The sequence below is a fragment of the Carcharhinus amblyrhynchos genome, chromosome 10 (assembly GCF_965287045.1).
Source record: "Carcharhinus amblyrhynchos chromosome 10, sCarAmb.v2.hapA, whole genome shotgun sequence".
Lineage (NCBI taxonomy): Eukaryota > Metazoa > Chordata > Chondrichthyes > Carcharhiniformes > Carcharhinidae > Carcharhinus > Carcharhinus amblyrhynchos.
The window spans coordinates 106,236,962-106,254,361 of NC_137333.1; the positions used below are offsets into that span (position 1 = coordinate 106,236,962).

The 17,400-nt window shown below is 45.9% G+C and overlaps 1 protein-coding gene across 1 annotated transcript; it reads left to right on the forward strand.

Annotated features, from left to right (window-relative positions):
* The first annotated feature begins 1,254 nt into the window (after window positions 1-1,254).
* On the forward strand, window positions 1,255-17,053 carry LOC145349252 (sialidase-3-like). The gene is made up of 3 exons (XM_080197742.1): window positions 1,255-1,335; window positions 5,631-5,842; window positions 14,886-17,053. Exons 2-3 carry the CDS (start codon window positions 5,642-5,644, stop codon window positions 15,924-15,926), a joined length of 1,242 nt encoding a protein of 413 aa, XP_080053868.1. The 5' UTR covers window positions 1,255-1,335; window positions 5,631-5,641; the 3' UTR covers window positions 15,927-17,053.
* The last annotated feature ends 347 nt before the right edge of the window (window positions 17,054-17,400 follow it).

Genomic DNA, 17,400 nt, shown 5'->3' on the forward strand with positions numbered 1-17,400 from the left:
GCTCTCCTCAGATGTGCCGCAGTGTCTGAAGCTTAGACTTCAGACCATCAATTCTCAGCTGAAGATCTTTGAACAACTAACACTTGCTGCTTATGTGGTTGCTGTAGCTTGCAATGGGATTAGCCAGCTCCCACATCATACAGGTATAGCATATCACCTACCCAGTCATCTCTGTTTAGTTAATTCATTAATTAGTTTTGCAGTTTTTTTTTGGAATTTAGCACAGAGTTCCTAATGGCCAATCAGCTCACAGCTTTCCTGAGATGTCACTTTTTCAGGGTTTTTTTTCAGGTACAATATATACCCCAACTGAGATTAAACCCAAATTGCACCATAGGAATGGGAATTGAATAATTGGAAGGCCTACCTGCTTCCGTGATTGACAATCAACTGTTATTAATTGTCTCCTGGAGATATCATAGAGAAAGTCCCACCTGAACAGTTTGAGAAAATGGCTAATAAAGCATACATCACCCTAGGCATTGTAAACAATGACATACAGTGCAAAAGCAAGGGACCATGTTTAAACAATGGCTCGACCTCAAGTGGGTCTAATTTTGGGCCCAGCTTTTAGAATTGCTACAGTGAGGGAGGCCATTTGGCCCATCAAGCCTGCACTGACAGCAATCCCACCCAGGCCCCCATGTATTTACCTGACACTAAGGGGGGCAATTTAGGACAGCCAATCCAACTAACATACACATTTTTAGACTGTGGGAGAAAACAGGAGCACAGGAAACCCATGCAGACATTGGGAGAACGTGCAGACTCCACACAGGCAGTGACCCAAGCTGGGTCCCTAGCACTGTGAGGCAGCAATGCTAACCACTGTATTGCTCCTTAAGAAGGTTGTGAATGGCAGAGTGATGGCATAGATTGGTACTGAGATGAGAGATTTCGAGAGAGGGGGAAGTGGAAGGGTGGGGTGGGGTGTAGAGTGTGAAGGCAGGCTGGGGTAGGGTTGAGGGTGGGGGAGCAGGCTGGGGGAGGGCTGAGGTTGAGGTGGGGGGGGCAGGGTGGAGGGGTGTGGGAGAATGGGAAAGGGTGGGCTGGAGGAGGGATGTGGGTAGTGGGTGGGGGAAGCTGGGGCTGGTGCTGGAGGGTAGGTGGATGGCGTGGAGGAAGGCTAGAGGAAATATGGGAATGGGGGGATGAGGGAGGGAGGGGAGTAAGGAGGATAAACTACAATTCCCACAGTGCTGTGCGCCCGGCGCATGCTCAGTTGGAGCGGGTTCCATGACGACGGCACCAGAGGGAAAATATCCCTTCAACTGAAGTAAAGGCGGCGGAGCGGGATCGGGATCGGGATCGGGATCCGCGGTGGCTGCAAAATCGGTGAGATTGATCACTGGCGGCTGGTGGTTTTTGTGGGCCGTTTGAGAGCGGATCCGCCCCCGGCCCGTCCGAGGCACGAGAGATAGGCCTCAGTTTAAAGTCTCATGTGAAAGACAGCACCTCAAACAGTGCGGCGCTCCCTCAGTACTGACCCTCTGACAGTGCGGCACTCCCTCAGCACTGACCCTCTGACAGTGCGGCACTCCCTCAGTACTGACCCTCTGACAGTGCGGCACTCCCTCAGTACTGACCCTCTGACAGTGCGGCACTCCCTCAGCACTGACCCTCTGACAGTGCGGCACTCCCTCAGTACTGACCCTCTGACAGTGCGGCACTCCCTCAGCACTGACCCTCTGACAGTGCGGTGCTCCCTCAGCACTGACCCTCTGACAGTGCGGCACTCCCTCAGCACTGACCCTCTGACAGTGCGGCACTCCCTCAGCACTGACCCTCTGACGGTGCGGCACTCCCTCGGCACTGACCCTCTGACGGTGCGGCACTCCCTCGGCACTGACCCTCTGATGGTGCGGCGCTCCCTCGGTACTGACCCTCTGACAGTGCGGCGCTCCCTCAGCACTGACCCTCTGACGGTGCGGCACTCCCTCGGCACCGACCCTCTGGCGGTGCTGGAGAATGCACCGATTATTGGAGATTAATATTTAATTGCCAAGAAATCCTGCAGGATAATGGCTACACTGATCCATCAGGTAACGCTGTATAGTGTGCAAACTCATGAACGGGCGTAAGGTTGTCACTTTCGGTCCCACAAAATGTGCTTTTCACCTGAGATTACTCTGGAAGGGCAAGTTGTTTCAAAAATTTGAACAACAGATGAAGCTAGCTTGATTACTTGTAAAGTCTCGTATTCCAACCATTTTTCACATTTCAATCTATAATTATCTTGTAATTGTATCTTTGTTCCCCCCCTTCCACCACAAGCTGGTGATGTCAGTCCCCTTCCCAAATTACATAATTGCCCTCCTGACCCCGTGTGCCCTCAATTCACACAATGCAAGCTCTAAAAGTACAGAAAAGTGTATAAATCATTGCTTCTGTGTTTTCCTTCCCCCCAAGTACTCTGTGAATGGTATGCTTTGTATAGTGTGCAAGGAACAATACTTTTCACTGTATCCAAGTACATGTAACAATAAATCAAATTGAATCAAAAAATCTTCTTTACCAAAAGGGTGGTGACGGCCTAGAATGTACTGCCAGGGAGGGTGGTAGAGGCGGGTTGCCTCACATCCTTTGAAAAGTATTTGGATGCGCATTTAGCACATCATAACATTCAGAGCCTTGAGCCAAGTGCTGGCCCATGGGATTCGGTGGGAGTTCAGGTGTTTCTAATGTGTCAGTGTTGACTCGATGTACTGAACATAGAACATTACAGTGCGGTACAGGCCCTTCGGCCCTCGATGTTGCGCCGACCAGTGGAACCAATCTAATGACCTTTTAACCTTAACTATTCCAATGTTACCCATATGCCTATCCACTGACCATTTGAATGCCCTTAAAGTTGGCGAGTCCACAACTGCTGCAGGCATGGCATTCCATGCCCTTACTACCCTCTGAGTAAAGAACCTACCTCTGACATCCGTCCTATAACTACCACCCCTTAATTTAAAGCTATGTCCCCTCGTGTTAGCTATCACCATCCGAGGAAAAAGGCTCTCACTGTCCACCCTGTCTAACCCTCTGATCATCTTGTATGCCTCAATTAGGTCACCTCGTAACCTTCTTCTCTCTAATGAAAATAACCTCAAGTCCCTCAGCCTTTCCTCATAAGACCTTCCCACCATACCAGGCAACATCCTGCTAAACCTCCTCTGCACCCTTTCCAATGCCTCCACATCTTTCTTATAATGTGGCGACCAGAACTGAATGCAGTACTCCAAGTGCGGCCGCACCAGAGTTTTGTACAATTGCAACATGACCTCACGGCTCTGAAATTCAATCGCGCTACCAATAAAAGCTACCACTGTACGCCTTCTTAACCTTATCAACCTGGGTGCCAACTTTCAGGGAGCTATGCACATGTACACCAAGATCTCTCTGCTCGTCGACACTACTAAGAGTCCTTCCATTAGCCCTATATTCTGTATTCCTGTTACTCTTACCAAAGTGAATCACCTCACACTTTTCCGTATTAAACTCCATTTGCCACCTTTCGGCCCAGCTCTGCAGCTTATCTATGTCCCTCTGCAAACTGTAACATCCATCCTCACTGCCTTTGGTGTTGTCAGCAAATTTACTAACCCATCCTTCTACACCCTCATCTAGGTCATTTATAAAAATGACAAACAGCAGTGGCCCCAAAACAGATCCTTGAGGCACACCACTTGTAACTGAACTCCAGGTTGAATATTTCCCATCAACCACCACCCTCTGTCTTCTATCAGTAGCCAATTCCTGATCCAAACTGCTGAATCGCCCTCAATCCCATGCATCTGCATTTTCTGCAGTAGCCCACCATGGGGAACCTTATCAAACGCTTTACTAAAATCCATATACACCACGTCAACTGCCTTACCCTTATCCACCTCTTTGGTCACCTTTTCAAAAAACTCGATAAGGTTTGTGAGGCACGACCTACCCTTCACAAAACCGTGTTGACTGTCCCTAATCAATTTATTTCTCTCTAGATGATTATAAATCCTATCCCTTATAATTCTTTCCAAAACTTTGCCCACAACAGAAGTAAGGCTCACCTGTCTATAATTCCCAGGATGGTCTGTACTCCCCTTCTTGAACAAGGGGACAACATTTGCTATCCTCCAGTCTTCCAGCACTGTACCTGTAGCCAAAGACATCATGAAGATCAAAGCCAAAGGTTCTGGCAGGCTAGGGTTCTTCCCTAGCCTGCCAGAGAATCCTAGGGTAAATCCCATCCAGCCCAGGGGACTTATCTATTTTCATACTCTCAAGAATTGCTAACACCTCCTCCTTATGCACCTCAATCCCGTCTAGTCTACAACCCTGTATCGCAGTATTCTCCTTGACTACACTGACTTTTTCCTGCGTGAATACTGACGAAAAATACCCATTCAGTGCCTCTCCTATCTCTTCAGGCTCCACGTACAACTTCCCACTACTGTCTCTGACTGGCCGTAATCTTGCCCTAACCAATCTTTTATTCTTGACATACCTGTAGAAAGCTTTAGGTTCTCCTTGATCCTATCCGCCAAAGTCTTCTCATGTCCTCTTCTAGCTCTTAACTCTCTCTTTAGCTCCTTCCTGGCTAATTTATATCTCTCCAGTGCCCTAACTGAGCCTTCACGTCTCATCTTTAAATAAGCCTCCTTCTTCCTCTTCACCAGAGATTCAACTTCCTTATTACACCACAGTTCTCTCGCTCGACCACTTCCTCCCTGCCTGACAGGTACATATTTATCAAGGACTCGCAGTAGCTGCTCCTTGAATAAGGTCCACATTTCAGTTGTTCCCAGCCCCTGCAGTTTCCTACTCCAACCTATGTGTCCTAAATCTCGCCTAATAGCCTCAGAATTACCTTTCCCCCAGCTATAACTTCTGTCCTTCAGTATATGCCTATCCCTTTCCATCACTAAGGTAAATGTAACCAAATTGTGGGCACTATCACCAAAGTGCTCACCAACCTACCTCCAAGTCTAACACCTGGTCTGGTTCATTACCCAGTACCAAATCCAATGTTGCCTCACCTCTTGTTGGCCTAACTACATACTGTGTCATGAAACCTTCCTGCACACATTGGACAAAAACTGACCCCTCTAACGTGCTTGAAGGGCCTCTGCTATGCTGTATGATTCTATTATGACCATTATCAATCAACCAAGGTAGCCGAACTGAGTTGGAAGTTCTGGCACAAAACATTTAACTTCTTCCAATAAATTGAAAGAAAAATATTGTTTTGTGGTTAAAATTGAGGTTAAATTAACCTTTGTTTTTGTAGTGTTAAACTGGCCTGGGACCAGAAGTGACCTACACCAGCCATCTTGGACTATAGTGCTGGCCGAGTTTGCATGTTTCTGACACCTTTGTGGCCAGTGAGAGGAATTCCATGCTCAAGGAATTGAGGGCCATGAGGGCCAGTCAGGGAAGTGGGGATGAAGCTAAAGATCATCTGTGATCATACTGAATGGCAGAGCAGTCTCCAGGGTTCTACTTCAAGTTCTTATGTTGTTATTTAATAATGGCTCTGCTTTCCTCTGCAGGAGAGAATTGGTCATCCACAGTAACACCTGCCATCATTTTATTTATTTATTGATATACTGGGAAGACATAGGAAATGTTTTTTCCTTTCCTTTTTTTTGTTGCAGGCACTGTAATTATGTTGGCTGGCCATCTTCCGAGTAAATACACTCTGTTCAAGAGTAAAAAGAATGGAGATGTGTATCGCATTCCCTCACTTCTCTACCTCAAAGAACATAAAACCTTTTTAGCCTTTGCAGAGAAACGAGCCTCTGCCCGAGATGTGGATGCAAGGATTCTGGTAATGAGGAGAGGGAAGCTTACCGAGGGATCAGTGAACGTATGTATCATCCATAATTGAGAGCACATGCTGTTAAATTCAAAATGACACAAGTATTTCTTGAAATAAGACAGAAAGGGCAGGGTGGTATAGATTTATAGAGTTGAGTAATCTTGAGTGCAAATCTAACTGTGGGAAGCTTGAATATTAAATTCAGTTTTTGAAAATAGAAAACCCATCTCAGCAAAACTGACCATAAAGCTGTTGCATTGTTGCAAAAAGCCAACAAGTGTTCATTTTGGCAAGGAAAATAAAAGAGAAACACATCTTTTAACATTTTAACAACGGGCTCACTTTTAACATTTAAGAAAATTTTTAAGACGCGGGTTGATGGGTTTTTGATAAGAGAGGGGATTAAGGGTTATGGGGAGAGGGCGGGAATGTGGAACTGAGCCAAGACGGATCAGCCATGATCTTATTGAATGGCGGGGCAGGCTCGAAGGGCTAGTTGGCCTACTCCTGCTCCTATTTCTTATGTTCTTATGTTAAAAACTTGGACAGGTACATGGATGAGGGGGGTGTGGAGGGCTATGGCCCAGGTGCAGGTCAGTGGGATTAGGCAGAAAAATGGTTCGGCACAGCCAAGAAGGGCCAGAAGGCTTGTTTCTGTGCTGTAATGTTCTGTGGTTCTACATGATCTAAATAGTGAGAGATTGCAGAGCTCTGTGATGCAGAGGGATATGGGTGACCTAGTGTTTGAATCACAAAAGGCTGATATGCAGGTGCAGCAAATAATTAGGAAAACAAATAAAATGCTATAATTTATTGCAAAGGGAATTAAACACAAAGGTAGGGATGTTATGATTCAGTTACACAGTCATATATAGTGAGACCACACCCAGAGTACTGTCTACAGTATTGGTCACCTTATTTAAATGTGTTGGAAGCAATCCACAGAAGGTTTACTTAACTAGTACCTGGAATGGGTAAATTGTGAGGAAAGGTTGGACAGGCTAGACTTGTATCCGCTGGAGTTTAGCAGGTGACATGATTGAGGGGTCTTAACAGGATGGATGTGGAGAGGATGTTTCCATCTAGGGGAGAACCTAAAACTCTGGGTCACTGTTTAAAAGTAAAAGGTTCTCCATTTAAAATGATGAGACAATTTTTTTTCTTGAGAGGCTCTGGAACTCTCATTGAAAAAGACCAAGGGACTGAGTGAGAAGGGGAAAATAGAATGTGAGAGTAAGCTTGTAGGGAACATAAAAACCGACTGTAGAAGTTTCTGAAGCTATATGAGGAGAGAAAGATTGGTAAAGACAAATGTAAGTCCCTTACAGTCAGAAAGAAGGGAATTTATAATAGAGAACAATGAAATGGTGACCCAATGACTACATACTTTAGCTCTGTCTTCACAAAAGAGGACATAAATAACATACCAGAAAGGTTGGGGGACACAGAGTTAGCGAAAGGAAGGAATGGAAGAAAAATCAGTATTAGTAGAGAAATGGTGTTGGAGAAATTGCTGAGATTGAAGGCCATTAAATCTCCAGGGCCTGATAATCTACACCCCAGCTGACTTAAGGAAGAGATGGCAGATGCATTGGTGGTCATCTTTCAAGGTTCTATAGACTCTGGAACAGTTTCTACAGATTGGAGGTGAGCTAATGTAATGCCACTATTTAACAAGATAGGTGGAACGAAAACAAGGAATTACAGACTAGTAAACCTGATTTCAGTAGTGGGAAACATTTTAAAGCAAAAAACCTGGAAAACCGAAGTGTGAGGAGATATTGAATTGATTAGGATTGTAATTGCTGGAGTTTAGAAGAATGAGCTGGGAACTCGTAGAAACCTATAAAATTCCAACAGGACTAGACAGGGTAGATGTAGAAAGGATGTTCCCAATGATGGGGGAATCCAGAACCAGGGGTCACAGTCTGAGGATACAGGGTATACGTTTTAGGATAGAGATGAGAAATTTCTTCACTGAGTGAGTGGTCAGCCTTTGAAATTCACTACCACGAAAAGCAGTTGAGACCAAAACATTGTATGCTTTCAAGAAGCAGTTAGATATAACACTTGGGGCAAAGCGGGGGAAGGTGGAGTCAGGTTATTGAGTTGGATGATCAGCCAGTAGATGGATGGTTTCTGTGTACTCAGCAGGTTTCCTTGCACATGTCTGTCTCGATACCATGTGTCTTTATGGGTTCCAGAGTAAATGTTGAAAACTCCCTCCTGACTGTATGCCACTGTGCCTCCACCTCTGGTGTGTCTCTTCTGTCAGTGGGACAGGAACAGGAATGGTGATGGTATCTGATGTCACACTCACAAAACACTTTATAAGCAATGTGAAACTGTTGCTTGACTGGCCTGTGAAGGCCACCTTCCCCAACTTTGGCAAAACTCCCAAGGACTTGATCAGTTGGACCAGTGGGCTGATGAATGGCAGATGGAGTTTAATTTAGACAAATACAAGGTGATGCATTTTGGTAGATTGAACCAGGGCAGGACTTACTCAGTTAATGGTAGGGCCCTGGGGAGAGTTACAGAACAAAGAGATCTCGTTTATAGCTCCTTGAAAGTGGAGTCACAGGTAGACAGAGCGGTGAAGAAGCATTCGACATGCTTGATTTCATCAGTCAGAACATTGAATACAGGAGTTGGGATGTCTTGTTGAAGTTGTACAAGACATTGGTAAGGCCACACTTAGAATACTGTGAGCAATTCTGGTCACCCTATTATAGAAAGGATATTATTAAACTAGGAAGAGTGCAGAAAAGATTTATTAGGATGCTACTGGGACTTGATGGATCGAGTTGGAAGGAGAGGCTGGATAGACTGGAGCCTTTTTTCTCTGGAGCGTAGGAGGCTGAAGGGTGATCTTATAGAAATCTATAAAATAATGAGGGGTGCAGATCAGCTAGTCAATATCTTTTCCCAAAGTTAGGGGAGTCTAAAACTAGAGGGCATAGGTTTAAGGTGGGAGGAGAGAGATACAAAAATGTCCAGAGGGGCAAATATTTCAGAGGATGGTGAGTGTTTGGAACAAGCTGCCAGAGGGAGTAGTCGAGGCGGGTACAATTTTGTCTTTTAAAAAGCATTTAGATAGTTACGTGGGTATGATGGGTATGGAGTGATATGGGCCAAATGCAGGCAATTGCAATTGGCTTAGGGGTTTAAAAAAAAAGGCAACATGGGCAAGTTGGGCCGAAGGGCCTGTTTCTGTGCTGTAAACCTCTGACTGACTTTGCAGGGTGAACAGAGCTGGATTTTCCAATGTCATTTCCTGTCTCTAGGTCGATGTCAGTTGGTCCATCCAATTTCATTCCTTTCTCTAGACTTGTAGTGGCATTAATACAACTGAGAGGTTTGCTAGGGGATATCAGAGCACATTTAAGAATCAGTCACTTGCGTCTGGAGTCACTTGCAGACCAGACCAGGGAAGGCAGTGAATCTCCTTTCCTGAAGCATGTTTACCAGATGGTATTTATGACTTCTCAAGTCTAAATTTAGTAATTTAAATTCCACCAGCTGCCATGGTGGGATTTGAACCCATGTCCCACGATCATGAACTTGGGCCTTTGGACTAATAATTCACTGACATTACCACTGCCTTCCCCCTAGCATGGGAGGATAGTTAGTGCCCATAAATAATAAATCAACCTGTCTTTTGTGAAACTGTGTATTAATCTTTGTTTGCTTCATAAGCAGCACAGTGCACATGCAGCCCTCACACAATGCTCCCTCCCTGCACCCCCCCCAAATCCTGCAACACAACTCCCACCCACACTCCATGTGGCACCACCTCCGCGTCCCCCACCCCTCCACAACCCTGCACACATGCAAGAACACACACATACACATATATATATACATCATGGGAGATGGTGATATTGTGGGAATGTCGCTGGATTAATAATCCAGACACCCAGGCTAAAGCCCTGGATGTATGGATCCAAATCCTACCACAGCAACTGATGGAATTTAAATTAAATTCAAAAGTCTTGAATTAAAAGCCAATGTTAGTAATGATGACCTTGAAGCCCTCATTGACTGTCGTAAAACCCATCTGGTTCACTAATGTCCTTGAGGGAAGAAAATCTGCTGTCTTTATCTGGTCTTGCCTACGTGTGACTCCAGACCCGCAGCAATGTAATTGACTCTTCCACCCTGGGAAAAAAGCTTCTGACTATCCACTCTGTCCATGCCTCTCATAATCTTGTAGACTTCTATCAGGTCTCCTCTCAACCTCCGTCGCTCCAGTGAGAACAAACCAAGTTTCTCCAACCTCTCCTCATAGCTAATGCCCTCCATACCAGGCAACATTCTGGTAAATCTTTTCTCTACTCTCTCCAAAGCCTCCACATCCTTCTGGTAATGTGGCAACCAAAATTGAACACTATATTCCAAATGCAGCCTCACTAAGGTTCTATAAAGCATCAACATGACTTGCCAGTTTTTAAACTCAGTACCCCAGCCAATGAAAGCAAGCATGCCATATGCTTTCTTGACTACCTTCAGTTTTGTATCCACTTTGCCAGCTCACTCTGATCCCATGTGACTTCACCTTCTGCACCAGACTGCCTTGAGGGACCTTGTCAAAGGCCTTACTGAAGTCCATGTAGATAACATCCACTGCCCTACCCTCATCAGTCATCTAAATCACTTCCTCGAAAAACTAGATCAAGTTCATAATTCACGACCTCCTCTTCACAAAACCATGTTGCCTCTCACTAATACGTCCACTTATTTCCAAGCGGGAATAAATCCTGTCCCGAAGAATTCTCTCCAATAATTTCCCTACCACTGACATAAGGCTCACTGGCCTGTGATTACATGGATTATTCTTGCTACCCTTCTTAAACAAAGGAACAACATTGGCTATTCTCCAATCCTCTGGGACCTACATAAGAACATAAGAAATAGGAGCAGGAGTAGGCCATCTAGCCCTTCGAGCCTGCCCCGCCATTCAATAAGATCATGGCTGATCTGTCGTGGCTCAGTTCCACATTCCCGCCCTCTCCCCATAACCCTTAATCCCCTCTCTTATCAAAAACCCATCAACCCACATCTTAAAAATATTTAGCGAGGTAGCCTCCACCACCTCAACGGGCAGAGAATTCCAGAGATTCACCACCCTTTGAGTGAAGAAGTTCCTCCTCAACTCCGTTCTAAACCGCCCCCCCCTTTATCTTGAGGCTGTGCCCCCTAGTCCTACTGTCCTTTCTGAGCGGGAAGAGCCTCTCCACCTCTATCCTATCCATCCCATTCATCATCTTGTACGTCTCAATGAGATCTCCCCTCATTCTTCTAAACTCTAACGAGTACAAGCCCAGTTTATTCAGCCTCTCCTCATAGCTCAACCCCTTCAACTCCGGCATCAGCCTAGTAAACCTCCTCTGCACTCCCTCCAAGGCCAAAATATCCTTGCGTAAGTACGGTGCCCAAAACTGCACACAGTACTCCAGCTGCGGCCTCACCAATGCCCTATACAGCCGCAGCAAGACCTCCCTACTTTTATATTCAATCCCCCTCGCTATGAAGGCCAGCATCCCATTTGCCTTCCTGACCACCTGCTGTACCTGCAAGCTGGGTTTTTGCGACTCATGCACAAGGACCCCGAGGTCCCTCTGCGCTGTCGCCTGCTGCAGTTTTTCTCCACGTAAGTAATAATCCTTCCTACCATTATTCCTACCAAAGTGGACCACCTCGCACTTGCCAACATTAAATTTCATTTGCCAGTTCCTGGCCCATTCGCCCAGCCTATCTAGATCCTTCTGCAGACTCTCCACACCCTCCGCGCAATTTGCCGTTCCCCCAATCTTGGTGTCATCAGCAAATTTCAACACCATACACTCGGTTCCCTCCTCCAGATCATCTATATAAATGGTAAATAGCTGAGGCCCCAGCACCGACCCCTGAGGCACTCCACTAGTCACCAACCGCCAATCCGAATAGCACCCATTGACCCCCACTCTCTGCCTCCTATTTGACAACCAGTCCTCTATCCATGCTAACACCCTACCCCCAACTCCATGTCCCCTGACCTTCTGCAATAACCTCTTGTGAGGTACCTTGTCAAATGCCTTCTGAAAATCAAGAAAGACCACATCCACCGGCTCTCCTCTATCCACCGCCCTAGACACATCCTCATAGAACTCCAGTAAATTTGTCAGACACGACTTCCCCTTAACGAAACCATGCTGCGTCTGCTCTATCAAGCAATTCCCCTCAAGATGCCTTGCTATTTCCTCCTTGATAACGGATTCTAACATTTTACCTACAACAGACGTTAAACTAACCGGCCTATAATTCCCCACCTTTTGCCTGGCACCCTTCTTAAACAACGGCATAACATTAGCCGCTTTCCAATCTTCCGGCACTTCCCCGGAATCCAGTGACATCTGGAAAATAACCACCAAGGCATCCACTATCACCTCCGCCATTTCTTTCAGAACCCTCGGATGCATTCCATCCGGTCCTGGGGACTTGTCTACAATCAGTCCCTCCAGTCTGTCGAGCACCGCCTCTCTAGTAACAGTAATGTCATTGAGACCGTCCAGTCCTACCACCTTTCCATCTCTAACACCCGGCAAATTATTCACGTCCTCCTCCGTGAAGACCGAAACAAAAAAGTTATTCAAGACTTCAGCCATTTCCCCATCCCCTACCACTAAGTCCCCCTTCTCATCCTCAGGGACCTCCCCTGTAAGAAGTCTCACAACACCAGGTTAGAGTCCAACCAGTTTATTTGATAGTAATCTCACAAGCTTTCAGAAAATGTAGACTGTGTGTGACTTTACATGCCCTTCTCTGATCAGAACCTTCCACACACCTGGATGGTCCTTACAAACTCTGCCCCATCCATGCCCCTAGCACTAAGTGAGTCCCAGTCAATATAGGGAAAATTAAAATTTCCCACCACAACAATCCTGTTACTTTTACACTTTGCCAAAATCTGCCTACACCTCTGTTCCTCAATCTCCCACTGGCTGTTGGGTGGCCTATAGTAAACCCCCAACATTGTGACTACATCTTTCCTATTCCTGAGCTCTAGCCATATTGCCTCACTGTATGAACCCTGCGAGGTGTCCTCCCAGAGTACAGCTGTGATATTCTCCTTAACCGGTAGTGCAACACCCCCACCCCTTTTACATCCCTCTCTATCCGCCTGGAACATCTGTATCCTGGAACGTTAAGCTGCCAATCTTGTCCTTCCCTTAACCAAGCCTCTGTAATGGCAACTACATCATAGTTTCTAGTACTAATCCAAGCTCTCAAGTTCATCTGCCTTACCTGTTAACACTTCTCGCATTGAAACAAATGCACTTCAGTCCACCTGACCTTCTCTGATTTGCAATCCCCACCCTGCCTGCTGTTTCTCTGAATCTTACTGGCCCTATTCTCTGGTTCCCCTTCAGCTAATTCATTGTTACTTTGGTTCCTGGTTCCCACCACCCCCCCCCCCCCCCCCCCCCCCAACCAAATTAGTTTAAATCCTCCTGTGTGCCACTAATAAACCTCCTGGCCAGTATATTTGTGCCGTTCCAGTTTAGATGCAACCCATCCTTCTTGTACAGGGCCTATCTGCCTCAGAAGAGACCCCAATGGTCCAGATTCTGAAACCCTCCCTCCTACAACAGCTGTTTAGCCACGTGTTGAGCTGCATTATCTGCCTGTTCCTAGCCTCACTAGCATGTGGCACAGGGAGTAATCCTGAGATTACAACCCTAGAGGTCCTGCTTTTTATCTAACTCCCTAAACTGCTGTTGTAGTTCATCACTCTTCCTGCCTATGTCATTAGTACCAATATGTATCACAACCTCTAACTGTTCACCCTCTCCCTTCAGAATGTTTTCTGTCCATTCAGAGATATTCTGGACCCTGGCACCAGGGAGGCAACATACCAACCTGGAGACTCTTTCACATCCACAGACGTGCCTATCTGCACCCCTAACTAGAGAGTTCCCTATAACTGTTGCTGTCATCCTCTTTGTCCCTCCCAGCTTAACAATAGAGTCAGCCGTGGTATCACCGCTTTGGCTGCTGCTGCTGTTATCCCCTGATAGATCATCTGTCCCAACAGTATCCAAAATGGTATACTTGTTAGAGAGAGGGATGACTGCAGGGGATTCCTGCACTGACTGCATGCCCATTCTGATGGTCACCCATTTATCAGCCTGCATCTTCTGTGTGACCACGAATCTAAACTTGCTGGCTCCTTCATGCCCCTAAGTGCGTCTGGCTGCTGCTCCAAACTATCCATACGGTCTGTAAGCAGCTGCAATTGGGTGCACTTCCTGCAGACATGGTCATCCAAGATGTTGGAAGCATCACAGATCTCCCACATCTCACAAGTGCAACGCTTAACCTCACTGACTGATATTGAAATTATTTGAAAAAAATAATAAAACTCTTACTTTCACTTTTACCTTCTCACAGTGGCCTCTTTTTTTTGGTTAGAGGAGGGAAACACAAATGTAGTGTTTCAGGTTTACCGCTCCTTGACACCAGATCTTCTGCTTCCCACTTCTTGGTAAATGTTGCTGGTCCGACGAGATTAAGAAGCGGCAGTGACTTTGTGGTATTATCGCTAGACTATTAATCCAGAAACTCAGCTAATGTTCTGGGGATCCGGGTTCGAATACAATAGCGGCAGATGGTGGAATTTGAATTCAATTTTAAAAATCTGGAATTAAGAATATACGTATGACCCATTGTCGATTGTTGGAAAAACCCATCTGGTTCACTAACGTCCTTTAGGGAAGGAAATCTGCTGCCCTTACCTGGTCTGGCCTACATGTGACTCCAGAACCACAGCAACGTGGTTGACTCTCAACTGCCCTCGGGCAACTAGGGATGGGCAGTAAATGCTGGCCAGCGATGTCCATGTCTCATGAATGAAGAAAGAATAAAGATTGAGGAACATTGTCCTTCAATCGCTGATCTCTCCCAGTCAGATAAGAAATAGAAGCGAGATGGGAAATGGAGTGGGGAGAGAGAGATGGAGACTGGAGGAGAGAGAGAGAGATCAGAGACTTTCTGCATGTGTTGTGGAGGGTAACTTGTTTCCTGATCGAGTTCTGTTCCTTGTTCCTAGTGGGAGGAGCCAGTACCATTGGAAATGATTAAGCTGCCAGGCTATCGGACAATGAACCCATGTCCTGTGTACGAGCGGAAACGTGGAGTGATATACCTGTTCTTTCTTTTCATCAAGAACGGAGTCTCAGAGTCACAGCAGATTTGTAAGGGGAAGAATTGCACCAGGTTGTGCTATGTGCTGAGCCGAGATGCTGGCGTCAGCTGGGATAAACTGACAGATCTGACACACAGTGTCCTCAGCAGCCAAATTAACAAGTGGGCCACATTTGGGGTGGGGCCTGGTCACGGTGTGCAGACACAGCGAGGGAAGCTGATAGTCCCCGCATACGCATACATCATCAAGCAGAAGTACCGTCTGATCCCAACTTGGTTTTTTACACAGCCCCATTCACTTTACTTATACAGTGATGATGGTGGAGAGAGCTGGAAAGTGGCAGACCCAATAACTGAGTACCAGACAGTGGAGTGTGAAATAGCTGAGATCACCAGCACAGACAGCTACCAGCTGCTGTACTGCAATGCCCGGACAAAATATTGTTGCAGGGTGGAGGCTTTGAGCCTGAACCCCAGCCACTTCAAAACTACCCGCTTAGCCACAGGACTGTCAGAGACGAAGGGTGGGTGTCAGGGGAGCGTAGTGAGCTTCCAACCCCCAGAGCCAATCAGCATGAAGTCCGGTAGCCCTAACCCATTAGTCAAGACGTCCTGGCTCATGTATACACATCCAACTGGTGAATCTTGCTGCTTCTTTCGTAAACACAATCGGACCAACCTAGGTATTTACATCAATCAGATGCCCCTGAAGCCTAAACACTGGCATGGACCTTGGATCATCGAAAATGGGCCTAGTGGTTATTCTGACCTCGCCTGCCTTGATGAGACAGAAACCTTTGCTTGTCTTTATGAGTGTGGTGTTACAGATTTCTGGGAACAAATCATTTTCTGTCTCTTCACCATTAAGGATGTAATAGAGAACATCTTCTCAAAGCACAACCACGATTATCCTTCTGGGCACCAGAATAATCTTTCCAGATCTTAAGACAGTTTTAAGTGTCTGAGAGAGAGGTGTGAGTTAGTGTGACAGAGAGTGTCTGCATGATTGTGTGTGTAAGGAATATATGCACAAGTGAGAATGCACTGAGAGTATGTGATAATGTTTGAGTGCACATGAATGTGAGTGTGCTGGTTCATGTAAATATTTGCAAGCAAATAGTGTATCTGCCTGTATGTTCATGAGTTTGCATGTATGCTGTGTGAGTTTGATTGCGTGTAGATACTTCAGCTTGTGTTAAGAATATGCACATATAAGTCTGTGTGTGTGTACGCACAAGTGTGATTGCAGCAGCATGCATATGTGAATTTGAGCGCATTTGTGTGTGAAAGTGAGCCAATTTATGTGTCTTGTGTATATATGTGTGAAAGAATGTGACTGTGGGAATGCACATGTGTGAGCCTTTGTGCACAATGTGAGAGCATGATTACGTATATGTGGCTGTGTATGTGTGAGTGTGTGACTACGTGACTATGCATGTGTGTACGTGATTTAGTATGTGTGTCTATGAGATTGAGAAGTATGAGTGCGTGTTTGGGTGACTGAATAAGTGTGTGAATATGTGCCAACACGTTTATTTTGTTTTCATTTTCTTTCTGCTTCTGAAGATGCCCATTTCTCTTTCAGAAACAGCTTTTTTTGTGCATGAACCTGCTTGGTGCACTATGTTTGCCCTTAATAGCATCACACTTCAGTGAAGTTCTGAGCATACACCCTGACTCGTGCAGCATGATAGTGATCTGGGTGAGAAACCCCAACAATATTTTCCAGCTCATTACACTTGGAGGGGCAATAACTGTAGAGAGCAAGGGGAATGTGGCATTTGATACAATGGGCGAACAACATTGAAGGGGGAAACTAGATAAGTACATAGATCATTATAGCACAGGAGGCCATTCAGCCCATCACAACCCTGTTAGCACTCAGCTAGGTTTACTCACAGTCTTTTCCCGATTGACCTACAGATCTTTTTCTTCAGATAATTATCCAATTTATTTTTGAAAACCTTGATTGAATCTGTCTCCATCAAACACTCAGATCCTGACCACTCCCTGCATAAACAGGTTTTTCCTCATGTGCCATTTAGTTTGAACATAGAACATAGAACATTACAGCGCGGAACAGGCCCTTCGGCCCACAATGTTGCGCCGACCAGTCTTATTTTTTAAAAAAAAACATTGACCCACTAATCTAAACCAATCCCTTTTCGTCCATAAACCTATCCACCAATCTCTTAAACGCCCCCAAACTAGGCGCATTTACAACTGCAGCAGGCAGGGCATTCCAGTCCCTCACCACCCTCTGGGTAAAGAACCTGCCCCTGACATCCGTCCTATAACTACCCCCCCTCAATTTAAAGCCATGCCCCCTCGTGCTAGATTTCTCCATCCGAGGAAACAGGCTATCACCATCCACCCTATCTAAACCTCTAATCATCTTATATGTTTCTATAAGATCCCCT

Bases quoted from the DNA above. Each gene is read 5' to 3' on its own strand.
- LOC145349252 (XM_080197742.1), top strand. From the start codon at position 5,642: ATGTTGGCTGGCCATCTTCCGAGTAAATACACTCTGTTCAAGAGTAAA. The intron at 5,843-14,885 runs GTATGTATCATC...CCTTGTTCCTAG, and splicing joins TTACCGAGGGATCAGTGAAC to TGGGAGGAGCCAGTACCATT.